General features: G+C 48.4%; 2 protein-coding genes across 3 annotated transcripts in view; one reads left to right on the forward strand and one right to left on the reverse strand.

Annotated features, from left to right (window-relative positions):
* Nucleotides 1-2,560, reverse strand: part of ARHGAP9 (Rho GTPase activating protein 9) — a 16,355-nt gene extending 13,795 nt beyond the window's left edge. Inside the window, exon 1 of the mRNA XM_054445720.2 lies at nt 2,284-2,560. The gene's annotated coding sequence lies outside the window, so the exon portion shown is untranslated. The remainder of the gene's footprint in view (nt 1-2,283) is intronic.
* MARS1 (methionyl-tRNA synthetase 1) overlaps nt 1,632-18,021 on the forward strand; it is a 24,864-nt gene continuing 8,474 nt past the window's right edge. For both annotated transcript variants that reach the window (XM_054445716.2, XM_054445717.2), the window contains exons 1-11: nt 1,632-1,869; nt 2,688-2,778; nt 2,936-3,014; nt 3,093-3,227; nt 3,565-3,640; nt 3,876-4,048; nt 4,207-4,313; nt 9,597-9,713; nt 9,860-10,063; nt 11,718-11,919; nt 15,926-16,000. In XM_054445716.2, the coding sequence (XP_054301691.1) occupies nt 1,761-1,869; nt 2,688-2,778; nt 2,936-3,014; nt 3,093-3,227; nt 3,565-3,640; nt 3,876-4,048; nt 4,207-4,313; nt 9,597-9,713; nt 9,860-10,063; nt 11,718-11,919; nt 15,926-16,000 (1,368 nt within the window). In that variant the 5' untranslated portion in view covers nt 1,632-1,760. The remainder of the gene's footprint in view (nt 1,870-2,687; nt 2,779-2,935; nt 3,015-3,092; nt 3,228-3,564; nt 3,641-3,875; nt 4,049-4,206; nt 4,314-9,596; nt 9,714-9,859; nt 10,064-11,717; nt 11,920-15,925; nt 16,001-18,021) is intronic.

The raw sequence follows: 18,021 nt of genomic DNA on the forward strand, positions 1-18,021 counted from the left end.
AACCTCTGCCTCCTGGGTTCAAGTGATTCTCCTGGCTCAGCCTCCTGAGTAGCTGGGATGACAGGCGTGCACCACCACACCCAGCTAATTTTTGTATTTTCACTAAAGAAGGGGTTTCACCATGTTGGCCAGGCTGGTCTCAAACTCCTGACCTCAAGTGATCTGCTCGCCTTGGCCTCCCAACGTACTGGGGTTACAGGCGTGAGCCACCGCGCCCGGCCTTACTTCTCAATTTCATCTTTTCCCTAGAGATGTTCGGCCGGGCGCGGTGGCTCACGCCTGTAATCCCAGCACTTTGGGAGGCCGAGGCGGGCGGATCAAGAGGTCAGGGGATCGAGACCATCCTGGCTAACACGGTGAAACCCCTTCTGTACTAAAAATACAAAAAATTAGCTAAGCGTGGTGGCGGGCACCTGTAGTTCCAGCTACTCGGGAGGCTGAGGCAGGAGAATGGCGTGAACCCCGGGGGACGGAGGCTGCAGTGAGCGGAGATCGCGCCACTGCAGTCCAGACTTGGGCGGCAGAGCAAGACTCCGTCTCAAAGGAAAAAAAAGAGATTCTCTTCTACCCCTTTGATGAGACGTCGAGCTGTATATGAACTCAGATTGGTATTAATATTTTACTTATCTACATTCTTTTTTTTTTTGAGACGGAGTTTCCTCTTGTTGCCCAGGCTGGAGTGCAATGGTGTGGTCTCGGTTCACTGCAACCTCCGCTTCCCGGGTTCAGGCAATTTTTTTTGCCTCAGTCTCCCGGGTAGCTGGGATTACAGGCGCCTGCCACCATGCCCAGCTAATTTTGTATTTTTAGTAGAGACGGGTTTCAGCATGTTGGCCAAGCTGGTCTCGAACTGCTGACCTCAGGTGATCCGCCCGCCTCGACTCCCCAAAGTGCTGGGATTACAGGCATGAGCCACCGCGCCCGGCCTATCTGCATTTTTGTTGTTGTTGTTGATAGGATGGGTATGTACACTAACTTCCACTTTGTCACTAAAGTAATTCCGCACATGGTAACTCCGAACTCTAAAACTCTGAACTTTAAGAGCTTGCATCGAGAGCCACTGCGAGTAGCTGCTGTTATGACATGGCCATTTCATTCTCGACAACGACAAGAGAAGAAGCCGCAGTTTCAGTCACCGCCCTCCAGCAGCGTAAGAGGATAAAAGTGGGACTTGCCCTAAAATCTAAACGTCTCTTCTGGATCTCCAGAAAAAAGGTGCTGCTCTAGGCCGGGCGCGGTGGCTCACGCCTGTAATCCTAGCACTTTGGAAGGCCAAGGCTGGCGGATCATCTGAGGTGAGGACTTCGAGACCAGCCCTGCCAAAATTGTCAAAGCCCGCCTCTACTAAAAATACAAAAATTAGCCGAGCGTGGTGGCACGTGCCTGCAGTCTCAGCTACATGGGAGGCTGAGGCCGGAGAATCGCTTGAACCCTGGAGGCAGAGGTTGCAGTGAGCCAAGATCGTGCCACTGCACTTCAGCACGGGTGACAGAGGGAGACGCCCTCTCACACACACACACCAAAAAAAAAAAAAAAAAAAAAAAGTGCACTCTAGCCCGCATCTGCGGCCTCTTCATCTCGATGATAGTCTTTTCCTGTGTCCTAGTGTTGCATGATGGGAGAAATAGTCTACTTTCCGGTAGCGGTGCCAGGGCAATGAACTAATATGGAACTCCATTTCCCGGCGTGCCTCGCGGAGGCCGCTCAACTCAGAAGCTGGAGGCCGGTTCCGGTTGCATCAGCGTGGGATTCACGGCGAAATGAGGCTGTTCGTGAGTGAGGGCGTCCCGGGTTGCTTGCCGGTGCTGGCCGCAGCCGGCAGAGCCCGGGGTAGAGCAGAGGTGCTCATCAGCACCGTAGGCCCCGAAGGTACTCGTGCTGGTGCTGGTGGGCGGTGGATGAGGGGGGCGGGACCGAAACACGCCAGATTCTCTGCAGCTGTCTTTGCCAAACCCCTAGCCCCCGCCACAAACCCCAATCGACCACTTCTCCTATTATCCTTGATCACTCCACGCCTTCTTCCCTCCCAGTCACATCTTTCACTTCCTTTAATTACCCTCAATATAATACCCTTTCCTTATCTCTCTCCTCCCCTCTTCCGTCTTCCAGGTCCCCGCCTCACCCCAGTAAACTGCTCTTCCCTTCCCAACCTTCTCCTACACCTATCAGGCATCCCCCCTCTGTTCTTTAGTTACTAGCATGACAGCCCCCAGGCACCCTTTTGTGTTCTTAGGAAATCCCTCTCTCCCCTCCTAACACACACACACGTTCCTTTCTGTTTACCTCTTCTCATTCTCAGCCAACTGTTTGGGTAACTCTTAGGAGGTTCTCTTGTAAGTCTTCTCAGCTCTTTTAATTTTGTTCTGCCACTGTGACCTTCAGATAATTATGAAGATATCCCAGTTACTTTCAGTCGTTAAGTTCTTGGCTGCAGCACTATCCCAATACCACCACCTCCTCTGCAGTCCCCATCTGTCGCTTCCAGCTGGCAGTTTCAGCTGAACACCTGCTGGCCTCTCCAGCCCATTGCGGACCCACCCCCTTTCAGTGGTCCTATCCTGGAACTTCTGGGTTGAGACTGCCCGTCTTTCTTTTTTTACTCACTGAACAGTGCAAGGTTATCCTAAGTTGACAAAGTATTTCTTTTATTTTCCTTTTTTTTAACCCATTTTCCATTCTTGCATCAGATTGTGTGGTCCCGTTCCTGACCCGGCCTAAGGTCCCTGTCTTGCAGCTGGATAGTGGCAACTACCTCTTCTCCACTAATGCAATCTGCCGGTCAGTATTGGTCCTTGGTGTAGGGAGGTGGCTGAATCAAATCAGGCCTCACTATCATTTGTGTGGCATTATTTGCAGCCATTGTTTCCCTGTGTGATGAGAAATGGGCTAAATGGGCCCCTCTAAATCCATCATCTGTTGCTCTCTCTCTGGGCAGATATTTCTTTTTGTTATCTGGCTGGGAGCAAGATGACCTCACTAACCAGTGGCTGGAATGGGAAGCGACACAGCTGCAGGTAGGACTAAGGTATGGGAGATGTCAGGCAGGCCCTTGCTCTGCGTGGCCATCCTGACTCATGTCCCCTGCATTTTAGCCAACTTTGTCTGCTGCCCTGTACTATTTAGTGGTCCAAGGCAAGAAGGGGGAAGATGTTCTTGGTTCAGTGCGGAGAGCCCTGACTCACATTGACCACAGCTTGAGTCGTCAGAACTGTCCTTTCCTGGCTGGGGTGAGTTGGGTCTTGAGATGAGGATTGGGGAAGGCTTACGGTGTAAGGATTGAGAGAGAAGACTGTATTCAGAGTGTTCGAACCCAACACTGCCACTTACTAGTAGTGTAATCTTGGCAAATCACTTAATCTCTCTAATCCTCAATTTTTTTCAGTTGTGAAATGGGATAATATTAGTACCTATTTCGGTGAGTTATTGTGAGGATTAAGTGAGATCATATAAAGTGCTTAATACAGTGCTTGACACATACAGTGCTCAGTAAATGTTAGATATTACCATTGGGAAGAAACTGATTGTCTCATTTGTGTACATTTTCCTTTTCTATCCCCAACAAAGGAGACAGAATCTCTAGCCGACATTGTTTTGTGGGGAGCCCTATACCCATTACTGCAAGATCCCGCCTACCTCCCTGGTGAGAACTGTGCATATCACTCCAACCCTAGGAGCTTGGTGTAGGGGTTACAGAATGGGCAGTAGAATACTGAGAACTCCCTTCAAGGTGCAGCTTGACTGGGCAACTATAGCAGAAGATGGCTGAGGGAACTGGGGAAAGCAACTGGAGAAACCTCACAAAGAAGGGGAAAGATGCCCGCTCCTGCCTACCAGGTCCTTATGTTTGCTGATTTTCTTTTCTTCCATACCCACAGAGGAGCTGAGTGCCCTGCACAGCTGGTTCCAGACACTGAGTACCCAGGAGCCATGTCAGCAAGCTGCAGAGACTGTACTGAAACAGCAAGGTGTCCTGGCTCTCCGGCCTTACCTCCAAAAGCAGCCCCAGCCCAGCTCCCCTGAGGGAAGGGCTGTCACCAATGAGCCTGAGGTTTGGAACAGGGCAGAGTCTTGGGGCCTGAGGTGGGAGGTGGCTAGGAGATGGACTTTGAGCATCGCCACTAACTTTTTCAGGTAGTGGCAAGGAGAAAGTTTCTTTACCCTGTGGGCCCTCCTCACCTGGTAAGGGATTCTCTCCACTCTTTATAGGAGGAGGAGCTGGCTACCCTATCTGAGGAGGAGATTGCTATGGCTGTTACTGCTTGGGAGAAGGGCCTAGAAAGTTTGCCCCCGCTGCGGCCCCATCAGAATCCAGTGTGAGTAGACATGGCACATGTGAGTGGGGCTTGTTTTTGTAGTGGAAATTGTTGATAGAGCCAGAACCTGCCTGCTAGGTCCCGTTTGCTGATCTCTCTTTAATTTTTCGTCCTCTCCTTTTAATTCTTACACCTCTTTTTTGTTTTTTTTACATTTTCTCTTAGCCTATCATTTTGGACACTCCATCTGTCCCATCTGCACCCATGTTTTTCTTGTCTATCCTTTTTTTTTTTTTGAAGTGGAGTTTCGCTCTTGTTGCCCAGGCTGGAGTGCATTGGCGCGATCTCAGCTCACTGGAACCTCCGCCTCCCGGGTTCAAGTGAGTCTCCTGCCTTAGCCTCCCAAGTAGCTGGGATTATAGGTGTGCACCACCACGCCTAGCTAATTTTTTGAAGAGACAAGTTTTCACCATGTTGCCCAGACAGGCTGGTCTCAAACTTCTGACCTCAGGTGATCCACCAGCCTCGGCCTCCCAAAGTGCTGGGATTACAGACATGAGCCACCGTGCCGGCCCTGCACCCATGTTTTTCAGCTACTTTTTACCCACTGATAGGAGCTAAATCTATTTTTCCAGTCCAGATCTGTATTCTGAACTCCAGACACATTTGCCATACTATCCTAGACTCCTTCACCTCTACAGGCATCTCAAATTCAACATATCCAAAACCAAACCTGTTACCTTTCCTGCTAAATGCCCTTTTATTTATTCACCTGCCTTTGTTGAACAACCTCCACCTTCCACCTAAAAATCCAAGCCAGAAATCTTGGTGTTATCTAGACTTCTTCCTTTCTCCCTAGCTGTATTATTCATTCCCTTACCAAGTCATTGATTCTAACTCTTAAGTAGTCCTTGAATCTACCTCTTCTCTCTGTTGTCACTGTCACTACACAGACACTAACAGACCTTGTCATCTCTTATCCTCTTTCCCTGCCATTCTGTACTCCACACTGCCTCCAGAGTGACTGCTTAAAACTGCACAGACTATTATCACTCCTTTTTAGAATTCTATCGATGTTTCCTTTGTGTAATTCACAAGGCCCCTGACTGCAGGCTCAGTAACATATTTTGTCACTCTCCTGCTACACTAAGATTATATTTATACATATGCAGATTATTCCGTCAAAATGAAATTATTTATAGTTCTGAGTATGTTTGCCATTCAATAAAAATTTGAGTGTTTACTCCTTGCCAGTCCCTGCATGCTAGGAGCTGGGTATACAGAGGGGAGCAAGACAGACAGGATCTCCGCTGTCATGGGACTTTCTGTCTGGTAGGATAGACAGGTATTTTAAAAACCATCACACAAATGTAGAATTACACATTTTGAAAAGTCCAGGCCAGCGCGGTGGCTCATGCCTGTAATCCTAGCACTTTGGGAGGCTGAGGTGGGTGGATCATTTGAGTCAGGAGTTCAAGACCAGCCTGGCCAACATGGTGAAACCCTGCCTCTACTAAAAATACAAAAATTAGCTGGGCGTTGTGGTGGGCACCTGTAGTCCCAGCTACTCGGGAAGGTGAGGCAGGAGAATCGCTTGAACCTGGGAGGCAGAGGTTGCAATGAGCCAAGGTCATGCCACTGCACTCCAGCCTGGGCGACAGAGCAAGACTCTGTCTCAAAAAAAAAAAAAGAAAAGTCCAATGAAGGAAAAGAAGAGGTTGCTATGCGAGGAAATATCAGAGGTGACTAATTTAGAGGCCTCTCTAAAAAATTGAGTGAAGACTTAAAATGGCCAGGTGCGGTGGCTCATGCCTGTAATCCTAGCACTTTGGGAGGCCAAGGCGGCAGATCACCTGAGATCAGCAGTTCGAGACCAGCCTGGCCAACATAGCAAAACCCCGTCTCTATCTAAATGCACAAAAATTAGCTGGGCACGGTGGCTCGTGCCTGTAATCCCTGCTACTCAGGAGGCTGAGGCAGGAGAATCGCTTGAACCCGGGAGGCGGAGGTTGCAGTGAGCCGAGATTGCGCCAATGCACTCCAGCCTGGGCAACAGAGTGCGACTCCATTTCACACACACACACACACATACACACACACACAAAGACTTAAACAAATTTGAGACTTGCAAGATAAGTAGGGGCTAGTTAGGCAAGAGTGAGAGTGGAGAGAGGGTGTTTCAGAGAGAGGAAACCTAATATGCAAAGACCTGAGGAGCAAGAGAGTTTGCCTCTTAAGGAATTCCTAAAAGGGCAGTGGCGGCAGGCTGGTCAGTCGGGGGCACATGGGTCAAAATGAGTTTTAAGAGGCAGGTGGGGCTGGCATCATACTATTGTCTCTCACCTCTGTGCCTTTATGCATACTGTTCCTTCTCCCTGGAATGCCAGCATCTTACCTGCCTGATACACAATTCTTCTTGCAGAGAGGAGTTCTGCCTTTTCCTTCTCTATAGAGTGTGAGACAGTCTTAAGTGCTTCAATTTCTAGGAGGTCCCATTGTCATATTATGTTGTAATTGTCACATTACATGTTTGTTTCTTCACTAATTTGTAAGCTCATTGAAGGTAGAGATGTGTCTTTTATGGGGCTCAGTTGCTAGCACAGGGCCAAATGTTCTGTAGCTATTGATAACATTTGAATGAATTTATGAAAGTCCATCCTTGTTGTTTTGCTTGTTTTGAGTTTATATATATATATATATATATATATATATTTTTTTTTTTTTTTAAGACAGAGTCTCGCCTTGTCATCCAGGCTGGAGTGCAGTGGCGTGATCTCAGCTCACTGCAACCTCCGCCTCCCACGTTCAAGTGATTCTCCTGTCTCAGCCTCCCGAGTAGCTGGAATTATAGGCACACACCACCATGCCAGGCTAATTTTTGTATTTTTGGTAGAGACGAGGTTTCACCATGTTGGCCAGGCTGGTCTCAAACTCCTGACCTCAGGGGATCCACCTGCCTCGGCCTCCCAAAGTGCTTGGATTACAGGCGTAAGCCACCATGCCCAGCCTTGTTTTGAGTATATCTTGAGCATATATTGTGGATTCAGTTTAATACTAAGCACTTACTTTTTTTTTTTTGAGACGGAGTCTCACACTCATCCAGGCTGAAGTGCAATGGCATGATCTTGGCTCACTGCAACCTCCGCCTCCCGGGTTCAAGTGATTCTCCTGTCTCAGCCTCCTGAGTAGCTGGGATTACAGGTGCCTGCCACCATGCCTGGCTAATTTTTTGTATTTTTAGTAGAGACGGGGTTTCACTATGTTGGCTAGGCTGGTCTTGAACTGACTTCATGATCCACTTGTCTCGGCCTCCCAAAGTGCTGGGATTACAGGCATGAGCCACCGCGCCCGGCAATACGAAGCACTTTCTTTCTTTTTTTTGAAACTGAGTCTCACTAGGATGGAGTGAGTGGCGCAATGTAGGCTCACCGCAACCTCCGCCTCCTGGGTTCAAGTGATTCTCCTGTCTCAGCCCCCCGAGTAGCTGGGATTACAAGCATGCGCCACCACGCCCGGCTAATTTTTGTACTTTTTTAATAGAGACGGGGTTTTACCATGTTGGCCAGGCTGGTCTTGAACTCCGACCTCGTGATCCGCTTGCCTGAGCCTCCCAAAGTGCTGGGATTACAGGCGTGAGCCACTGCATCCGGCCAATACTAAGCACTTTCAAGGCTCATATAGAATAGGAAGCACTGCTGTGGCTCATGCCTGAAATCCCAGCACTTTGGGAGGTTGAGGCGGGAGGATCACTTGAGCCCAGGAGTTCGAGACCAGTCCTGGCAACATAGACTGCATCTCTACAAAAAAAATTTAAAAATTATCCAGGCACGGTGATGTCTGCCTGAAGTTCCAGCTACTTGGGAGGCTGAGATGGAAGGATCATTTTGAGCCCAGGAGTTCAAGATTACGGTGTGCTGTGTTGTGCCACTGCCCTCCTGCCTAGGTGACAGAGGGAGACCCTGTCTCCAAAAAAAAAAAAAAAACAAAAAAGGAGATAACCTTTCTCAGGCATGTGTACAGGCAAATACATTTAAATGCATAAGTGGAGGAGGAGACAGTTGGCATTGAAGATACTATGGGCAGACTAAGCTGTGTTGGGCTAGAGTGCTTGCCTTCCTTTGATCTCCTTTGACACTTTGCACCTCTTCATTACACTGATCCCAGTCAGCAGTTACATAATAGAATGTAATACTCTTGGGAGCAGAACCTAGGGCATATTCGCCTCTATACTTGCCACAGCAGTAAGCACACTCATTCTGAGAGATAAGTGACAGGGTAACACAAAAGGTGTACTACTCAATATGGTACAAAGTGGTTAGGGGGTTGGGATACAAAAAAGACTGTGTGGGAAGATGGCCATCAGTGAAGGAAGGTTTTCTTGGAGGAGGTGATTTCTAAGCTGGATTTCAGAGAAAGTTACGATATTCAGTTATGGGGAGATGCACAAGAAATTAGTGAGATGTGTTTTATGGAAATAAGCTGTAAAATGTTCTAGGAAGTAGTTGGGCCATCTATTGGGATATATAGCAGCAGCTGGGAAGAAGCACTGAGGTTAATGTGAGGGAATCGGGGAGGCAGTGACTGTAGGCTAAGAATGGTTGGAAAGATGATAGAAGCCTTAGTGTAGTGTCAGTGCTAAAGAGGGGATGTTGATACAGGATGTGTACAGCTCAGATGTCAAGGATGATGAAACTTGAAAAGGAATACTGAATTGAGTGCCTTCAGACAGCAGGTTGAATGGCATGACCAGCAATGATCCTGGAAAAGTGGGAAGGAGAGGGTGACGGTGAAGGCAAAACTGGTGCCTGCTGGTTTGAGTTAGGCCATGAGGAAGTGACAGACATGGGTTAGAGAGTCGGTACAAAAGGACTTGTTAAGGGTCCTATCTAGGGTGGTGAGCTCTTTGGATTTCAGATCATGGCTAGAGATTATAGTAACAAAGCACCTGGAAAGAAGGGGAGAAGCCAGCGCTGGGAAAGTGTTCTTGGGAGTGGTGAGAGGGTGATGATTGGACAGAGCCTAGGGAGAGTTTGAGCCTGAGAATGAGGTAATAGAAAAGAAGCAGTCATGATAGTAAAAGGGACAGAAATTGGTGTTGAACAAGGCTCCTTCATAGCAGTACAGGAGACTTCCTCACTGTGGTAGTGCCCTGTATTTGCAGCTCTGGGGATCTTAGGGTGCCTCGGGAAGCTGTGGTCCTGTGGGTTCTTGTGCAGAAAGACTTCAAGTGTACATGAACACACAACAGTAGAACAAATCTGTGTCTGGGTGTTCTGTGCACTTTTGGTCCCTCTTGACCCTCACATCCCCCCATGCACTGTTCTCTTCCTCTTTCCTTACTAGGTTGCCTGTGGCTGGGGAAAGGAATGTGCTCATCACCAGTGCCCTCCCTTATGTCAACAATGTCCCCCACCTTGGGAACATCATTGGTTGTGTGCTCAGTGCCGACGTCTTTGCCAGGTGGAGCCAGCTGCTGGGGGAGAGACCTCCTAAGGGAAGGGCGGGTCCCAGGGGAATAGGATGCCTCAAGGGTGGGGCTGGGGAGATCCCAAGGACAAGGAAGCGCTGAAGCGGGGCCCCCTAGCGATCACCATATTCCATTGCAGGTACTCTCGCCTCCGCCAGTGGAACACCCTCTATCTGTGTGGGACAGATGAGTATGGTACAGCAACAGAGACCAAGGCTCTGGAGGAGGGACTAACCCCCCAGGAGATCTGCGACAAGTACCACATCATCCATGCTGACATCTACCGCTGGTTTAACATTTCATTTGATATTTTTGGTCGGACCACCACTCCACAGCAGACCAAGTAAGTTTCCTCTAATGAGGCAGAAATGGGGCTTAAAGGCTGGGACTGGGAACAGTGAAGAGTATCTTGGAGACAGAAGGAACCTGGGTGGCTGTCTGGGCACTCCTAAACTTAGGATCTCAATATCACCCTGGGCAGTTATCCAGGCATTTTTGAGGGAAGATGGTGTGTGTAGAAGCCTGACCAGGAGCTGAAGGAGCAGCTAAGGGAGAGAAGAGACCAGACGTAGGCTGCTGGGAAATATCTATCTTCCCTCTAGTGCCTCCCTTCCTCTCTGGCTGTCCTGAAGTCTGAGACACTTCTTCCCACTCCTGTATGCATTTATAACGCATAAACTCTTTCTTCCTCTGCCTAATACTCATCCTTAAAAAACTTTGCATAGCCGGGTGCAGTGGCTCATACCTGTAATCCCAGCACTTTGGGAGGCTGAGGCGGGCGGATCACCTGAGGTCAGGAGTTCGAGACCAGCCTGACCAACATGGAGAAACCCCATCTCTACTAAAAATACAAAAATTAGCTGGGCATGGTGGCGCATGCCTGTCAACCCAGTTGCTTGGGAAGCTGAGGCAGAAGAATCTCTTGAACCCAGGAGGCGGAGGTTGTGGTGAGCCAAGATCATGCCATTGCACTCTAGCCTGGGCAACAAGAGCAAAACTGTGTCTCAAAAAAAAAAAAAAAAAGGCTGGGGCTGGGCACGGTGGCTCACACCTGTAATCCCAGCACTTGTGGGAGGCCGAGGCGGGCGGATCATGAGGTCAGGAGATTGAGACCATCCTGGCTAACCCAGTGAAACCCTGTCTCTACTAAAACTACAAAAAAAAAAAAAAAAAAAAAAAAATTAACCAGGCGTGGTGGTGGGTGCCTGTAGTCCCAGCTACTCCGGAGGCTGAGGCAGGAGAATGGCGTGAACCTGGGAGGCGGAGCTTACAGTGAGCCGAGATAGTGCCACTGCACTTCAGACTTGGTGATAGAGCAAGACTGTCTCAAAAAAAAAAAAAAAAAAAAAGAGCTGGGCAGGAGGTCAGGAGTTCAAGACCAGCCTGGCCAACATGGTGAAACCCCGTCTCTACTAAGAATACAAAAATTAGCCAGACCTGGTGGTGGGCACCTGTAATCCCAGCTACTTGGGAGGCTGAGGCAGAGAATTGCTTGAACCCGGGAGGCTGAGGTTGCAGTGAGCTGAGATCGCGCCACTGCACTCCAGCCTGGGCAACACAGTGAGACTCCATCTCAAAACAAACAAAAAAAACCCCAAAACTTTACATAGTAGACAGGCCACCAACTGATAGTGCTATGCAGTTTAGTTCAGCACTTGGACTGACTTAATTTTTAGGATATATTAAAGAACAGACACAGTCCTATCCTATTGGAGATTTCTGTTAATGAAAAATACCAAACAGATAAATCTGTATTCAACAAAAGTGAATTCTAAAGTGTTGAGGGGAGAGATTGTGTGGGCAGTTGGGGAATATGTGTGATGGGTCTGAGCTCATCCAGTAAAACTCTCAAAAGATGAATAGATGCCCTTTTCCTTGAGGAGCCTTCTGCCTGATTTCTTTGTCACTGAGTTTGGTTCCCTGGTTGGAGTGGCAGGAGGAAGGGGTCCACCATGTCTTCTGACTGTCTCTTCCTGATCCCTGGCCCGCCTCACCAGAATCACCCAGGACATTTTCCAGCGGTTGCTGAAACGAGGTTTTGTGCTGCAAGATACTGTGGAGCAACTGCGGTGTGAGCACTGTGCTCGCTTCCTGGCTGACCGCTTCGTGGAGGGTGTGTGTCCCTTCTGTGGCTATGAGGAGGCTCGGGGTGACCAGTGTGACAAGTGCGGCAAGCTCATCAATGCTATCGAGCTTAAGGTAAGAGGAGGGTCTCCATGGGAGCCTGGAGGGAGACAGTCCTTATTCTCAAGGGACTCCCTTCTTGTCCCATTTAGGATTTTTATTTTAGCATTCTAGACCTTTAACCAGTGGCCCTTTCTGCCCCATCTCAGCAACTCGTCATTTAGTTCATTTGAAAAATACCCGCTGAGCACTTACTATGTGCTGAACACTGCTAAGAAACAGACAAGTTGAGTTTATATTTCCCAATCTTTGGTCTTGCATCACACCACCTGATCTACATTTGTTTAGATCCTTCTCTCTTCCTTAAATACCTTCTCTTCTAGCCATTTGTTAATTTATTTCTTCATTCATTTATTCAACATACATTTTTTGAGTCCTTAGAACAGGCCAATTACAATTCTGCGTGCTGGGGATATAGCAATGAACAAGACAGACTTTTATTTAGTATGGTCAGGAGACCAACACTAAGGAAATGATATAGAATAAACTGCCAGGAAAATGTGACAGAGAGTGACTTCTGGGGGAAGATTTAACTTAGGTAGATAGGGAAGGCCTTTCAGAGGCAGTAACATTTGAACTGAGAGTTTAACCAAAGAATTAGGAGCAAGCCGGGCAATAAGAGGTTAAGAATGTTCTAAGCAGAAGGACTAGGAAATGCAAAGGCCATGAGGCAGCTAAGAGCTGAAAAGGCAGAATTGGCAAGGCCAGTATAGCACTAGCACAGTGAGTGAGGAGGAGGTGGGTAGACTGAAATGAAGTGAGAGAGACGGCAGGGGCCAGATCACCACGGCCTGTGAAGCCATTGTGGGAATTTAGATTTTATTCTGGTGAATGACAAGCTGCTCTGTGGAAAATGGATGGCAGGGAAGCAAGAAATAAAGTATGTTGAAGGGGCTGGGCATAGTGGCTCATACCTATAATCCCAGCACTTTGGGAGGCCAAGCTGGGTGGATCACTTGAAGCCATGAGTTTGAGACCAGCCTGGCCTGTAACATGGCAACCCTGTCTCTACTGAAAATACAGAAATGGCTAGGTGCGGTGGCTCACGCTTGTAATCCCAGCACTTTGGAGGCTGAGGTGGGCAGATCACTTGAGGTCAGGAGTTTGAGACCAGCCTGGCCAACATGGTGAAACCCCGTCTCTCCTAAAAAAATACAAAAATTAGCTGGGTGTGGTGGTGGACCCCTGTAATCCCCGCTTCTTGGGAGGCTGAAGCTTGAGAATCACTTGAACCTGGGAGGCAGAGGTTGCAGTGAGCCGAGATTGCACCACTGCACTCCAGCCTGGGTTACAAAGTAAGACTCTATCTAAAAAAAAAAAAAAAAAAAAAAACACAAAAATTATCCAGGCCATGGTGGCGCACACCTGTAATCCCCACTACTTGGGAGGCTGAGGCAGGAGAATCTCTTTTTTTTTTTGAGACAGAGTCTCGGTCCATCGCCCAGGCTGGAGTGCAGTGGCGTGATCTCGGCTCACTGCAAGCTCTGCCTCCCGGGTTCACGCCATTCTCCTGCCTCAGCCTCCCGAGTAGCTGGGACCACAGGCGCCTGCCACGACGCCCGGCTAATTTTTTGTATTTTTTTAGTAGAGATGGGGTTTCACCGTGTTAGCCAGGATGGTCTCGATCTCCTGACCTTGTGATCCACCCGCCTCAGCCTCCCAAAGTTCTGGGATTACAGGCGTGAGCCACCGCGCCGGGCCAAGGCAGGAGAATCTCTTGAACCTGGGAGGCGGAGGTTGCAGTGAGCCAAGATTGCCACTGCATTCCAGCCTGGGTGACAGAGCAAGACTGTTCCCCACCTCCCGCCCAAAAAAAAAGTATGGAGAAGGATTTGGAGGCTACAAGGCTACAATCCAGAAATGGGATGATGGTGGCTTGCACTAGGTTAGTAGCACTAGAAATGGAAAAGAAAAAATAGACTTGAGGTATATTTTTGGAGGTAAACTCCACGGAGTTGGATAGACTGGAATTTGGGATGCTCAGGAAAAAGATGCCTTGTAAGTTTTTGGCCTGGGTAGATGGTAGTACCATCTGTGAACGTGAGTGAGGAGAACAGGCTTTCAGGTGGATGCAGCCATACTGTTTGGGTTTGTTAAGCTTGAGATGCCTGTTAGATATCCAGGCAGAGAAGTTAGGTAGACAGTTGGATATTAGGCATATGGAATTTAGGAGAGAGGTCCTGAGAGAATTATAATTTCTCACCTTCAAAAACTCAGATCAAAACTCACTTGGGGCCAGGCGTGGTGGCTCACGCTTGTAATCCCAGGACTTTGGGAGGCTAAGGCGGGCGGATCACCTGAGGTCAGGAGTTCAGACCAGTCTGACCAACATGGTGAAACCCCGCCTCTACTAAAAATACAAAAATTAGCTGGGTGTAGTGGTGCGTGCCTGTAATCTCAGCTACCAGGGAGGCTGAGGCAGGATAATCTCTTGAACCTGGGAGGTGGAGGTTTCAGTGAGCTGAGATTGCGCTACTGCACTCCAGCCTGGGCGACAGAGCGAGACTCTGTCTCAAAAAAAAAAAAAAAAAGCAACAAAAAAAAAACAAGCCAGGCACGGTGGCTCACGCCTGTAATCCTCACACTTTGGGAGGCTGAGGCAGGCAGATCACAAGATCAGGAGTTCAAGACCAGCCTAAACAACATGGTGAAACTCCATCTCTACTAAAAATACAAAAATTAGCCGGGCGCGGTGGCACGTGCCTGTAATCCCAGCTACTCAGGAGGCTGAGGCAGGAAAATCGCTTGAACCTGGGAGGTGGAGGTTGCAGTGAGCCAAGATTGCACCACTGCACTCCAGCCTGGGCAACAGAGTGAGACTTTGTCTCAAAAAAAAAAAAAAAAAAAAACAACTCTACTACAAAGCCCTCTCTGAAAGATGGAAAAAACAACAATAACAACAACAAAAAAGTCGAAAGCTTTCATTCATTAGCTCCACCTAACTGTTCACTCCATTAGCCATCACCCTTCCATGTTTATATAGTCAGTTTATGCCACACAAATAAATTTATTTTGTAAAGATCTGCACTTGTTTCTTTTTTTTTTTTTGAGATGGAGTTTTGCTCGTTTCCCAGGCTGGAGTGCAATGGTGCGATCTCGGCTCAGTGCAGTCTCCACCACCCAGGTTCAAGTGATTCTCCTGCCTCAGCCTCCTGAGTAACAGGGATTACAGGCGCGCACTACCAAACCCGGCTAATTTTGTATTTTTAGTAGAGATGGGGTTTCACCATGCTGGCCAGGCTGGATTTGAACTCCTGACCTCAGGTGTTCCACCTGCCTCAGCCTCCCAAAGTGTTGGGATTATAGGCGTGAGCCACGGTGCTCAGCCACACTTGTGTCTTTTTCCTTTTTTTTTTTTTTTTTGAGACGGAGTCTGCTCTGTCACCAACCTGGAATGCGGTGGTGTGATCTTGGCTCACTGCAACCTCTCCTTCTCAGGTTCAAGCAATTCTCCTGCCTCAGCCTCCCAAGTAGCTGGGACTACAGGTGTGCGCCACCATGCCCAGCTAATTTTTGTATTTTTAGTAGAGACGGGGTTTCACTATGTTGGCCAGGATGGTCTCAATCTCTTGACCTCATGATCCACCTGCCTCGGCCTCCCAAAATGCTGGAATTAGAGGCGTGAGCCACCGCGCCCGGCCCACACTTGTTTCTTATACAAGCCATCTCTCCCTGACTTGTAGCTTCCTCAAAGAGAGGGGCTATGTCTTCACTTTATCACTCCTTCCTCCCCTCATACAGCCAAGTACAGTGCAGTGCTCTGTACCTAGCCTGTGCTCAGAGGATGCTTTTTCTACTCTGGTGTGATGGGACAGAGATCTGAAACTGAGAACAAATGGAGTTATACTGAGACTTGAGTCTCCATGTTTAGAGCAGGCCACATAGTAGAGTTATTGGGGTGTGAGCATGAAGCTAAACTAGATGGCAGACTGAGGAGCTAATCCCTCTCTGCTCCTCCCTTTGCCTGGACCCCTCCCCTGGCCTGCAGGCCTGATCTGTCCTTTGGAATTTTCCTTCGCAGAAGCCTCAGTGTAAAGTCTGCCGATCATGCCCTGTGGTGCAGTCGAGCCAGCACCTGTTTCTGGACCTGCCTAAGGTAAGTGAGCTTTTCTCTCAACCTAGTTTTCAGGAGGCCTCTTCTGTCCCCTCTGCCTTAGCCACAAATACTGAGAGCAGATTACTCTTAAAAGTTTTAAATTTCCATTAAGAATTGTACATACTATTGTCAAGAGATGAAATAGATTAAAGGGCACAAAGTGAAAGCCCCAGGCACACTTGCAAGAGGTATTTACTACTCATTTTCCTTTGTATCTATTCAGAAACGTCATATGCATATAAAAGTATTTTTATGTCTCTCTTTTTTTTTTTTTTAAGGGATAGGTTCTCACTCTGTCACCTAAGCTGGAATGCAGTGGCATGATCATAGCTCACTGCAGCCTTGATCTCCTAGGACCAAGCAGTCCTCTCACCTCAGCCTCCCAAGTACCATGCCTGACTGATTTTTTTTTTTTTTTTTTGAGACGGAGTTTCGCTCTTGTCGCCCAGGCTGGTGTGCAATGGTGCAATCTTGGCTCACTGCAGCCGTCGCCTCCTGGGTTCAAGCGATTCTCCTGCGTCAGCCTCCAGAATAGCTGGAATTACAGGCGCCCACCACCATACCTGGCTAATTTTTGTATTTTTAGTAGAGACAGGGTTTTGCCATGTTGACCAGGCTGGTCTCGAACTCCTGACCTCAGATGATCTGCCTGGCTCAGCCTCCCAAAGTGCTGGGATTCCAGGTGTGAGTCACCGCACTGGGCCACCTGACTAATTTTTTAAATGTTTTTGTAGAGATGGGTTCTCACTATGTTACCCAGGCTGGTATCAAACTCTTGGGCTCAAGCAGTTCTCCTGCCTCTGCCTGCAAACGTGTTGGGATTACAGGCATGAGCAACTGTGTCCAGCATTGACCTCCTAATTTGTTTTTTTTTTTTTGAGATGGAGCGTCTCTCTTGTTGCCCACACTGGAGTGCAATGGCACGGTCTCGGCTCACTGCAACCTCTGCCTCCCAGGTTCAAGCGATTCCTCTGCGTCAGCCTCCCAAGTAGCTGGGATTACAGGTGCCTGCCACCATGCCTGGCTAATTTTTGTATTTTTAGTAGAGACGGGGTTTCACCATGTTGGCCAGGCTGGTCTCGAACTCCTGACCTCAGGTGATCCATCCACCTCAGCCTCCCAAAGTGCTGGGATTACAGGTGTGAGCCACCACGCCCAGCCTGACCTCCTTTTCAAAATACAGTGTTCCTCCTTCTGTACCCTGGGCTTGGAGAAAAAAAAAATAGGCTGGGTGCAGTGGCTTATCATGCCTGTAATCCTAGCACTTTAGGAGGCTGAGGTGGGAGGATCTGTTGATGCCAGGAGTTGGAGACCAGCCTGGAAAACATAGTGAGACACTGTCTTTACAAAATAATTGAAAAATTAGCTGGGTATGGTGGTGCAATCCTGTAGTCTCAGCTATGCAAGAGGCTGAGGTGGGAGGATCATTTGAGCCCAGGAGTTTGAGGTTACAGTGAGCTGTGATTGTGCCACTACACTCCAGCCTGGGCAACAGAGTGAGACTCTATCTCTAAAGTATAAAAAAATTAAAGGCCACATGCAGTGACTCATGCCTGTAATTTCATTACTTTGGGAGGCTGAGGCAGGAGGATTGCTTGAGCCCAGGGGTTTGAGACCAGCCTAAGCAACATGGCAAGACCCTGACTCTACAAACAGTGAAACAATTAACCTGGCCTGGGCGCAGTGGCTCACGCGTTAATCCCAACACTTTGCAAGGCCTACCTAGGTGGGCAGATGACTTGAGCCTAGGACTTTGAGACCAGCCTGGGCAACATGGTGAGACCCCATCTCTACAAAAAATACAAAAGTTAACTGGGTGTGGTTGTGAGCGGCTTTAGTCCTAGCTACTCAGGAGGCTGAGGTGGGAAGATCACCTGAGCCTGGGAAGGTGTGAGGCTGCAGTGAGCCGTGATTGAACCATTGCACTGCAGCTTGGGTGACAGACTGAGACTCTGTATCAAAAAAAAAAAAAAAAAAAAAGAAAAAAAGAAAAAATTAGGCAAATGTGGTGGTGCACATCT

Source organism: Pongo pygmaeus, chromosome 10, assembly GCF_028885625.2.
Source record: "Pongo pygmaeus isolate AG05252 chromosome 10, NHGRI_mPonPyg2-v2.0_pri, whole genome shotgun sequence".
Taxonomy (NCBI): Eukaryota; Metazoa; Chordata; class Mammalia; order Primates; family Hominidae; genus Pongo; species Pongo pygmaeus.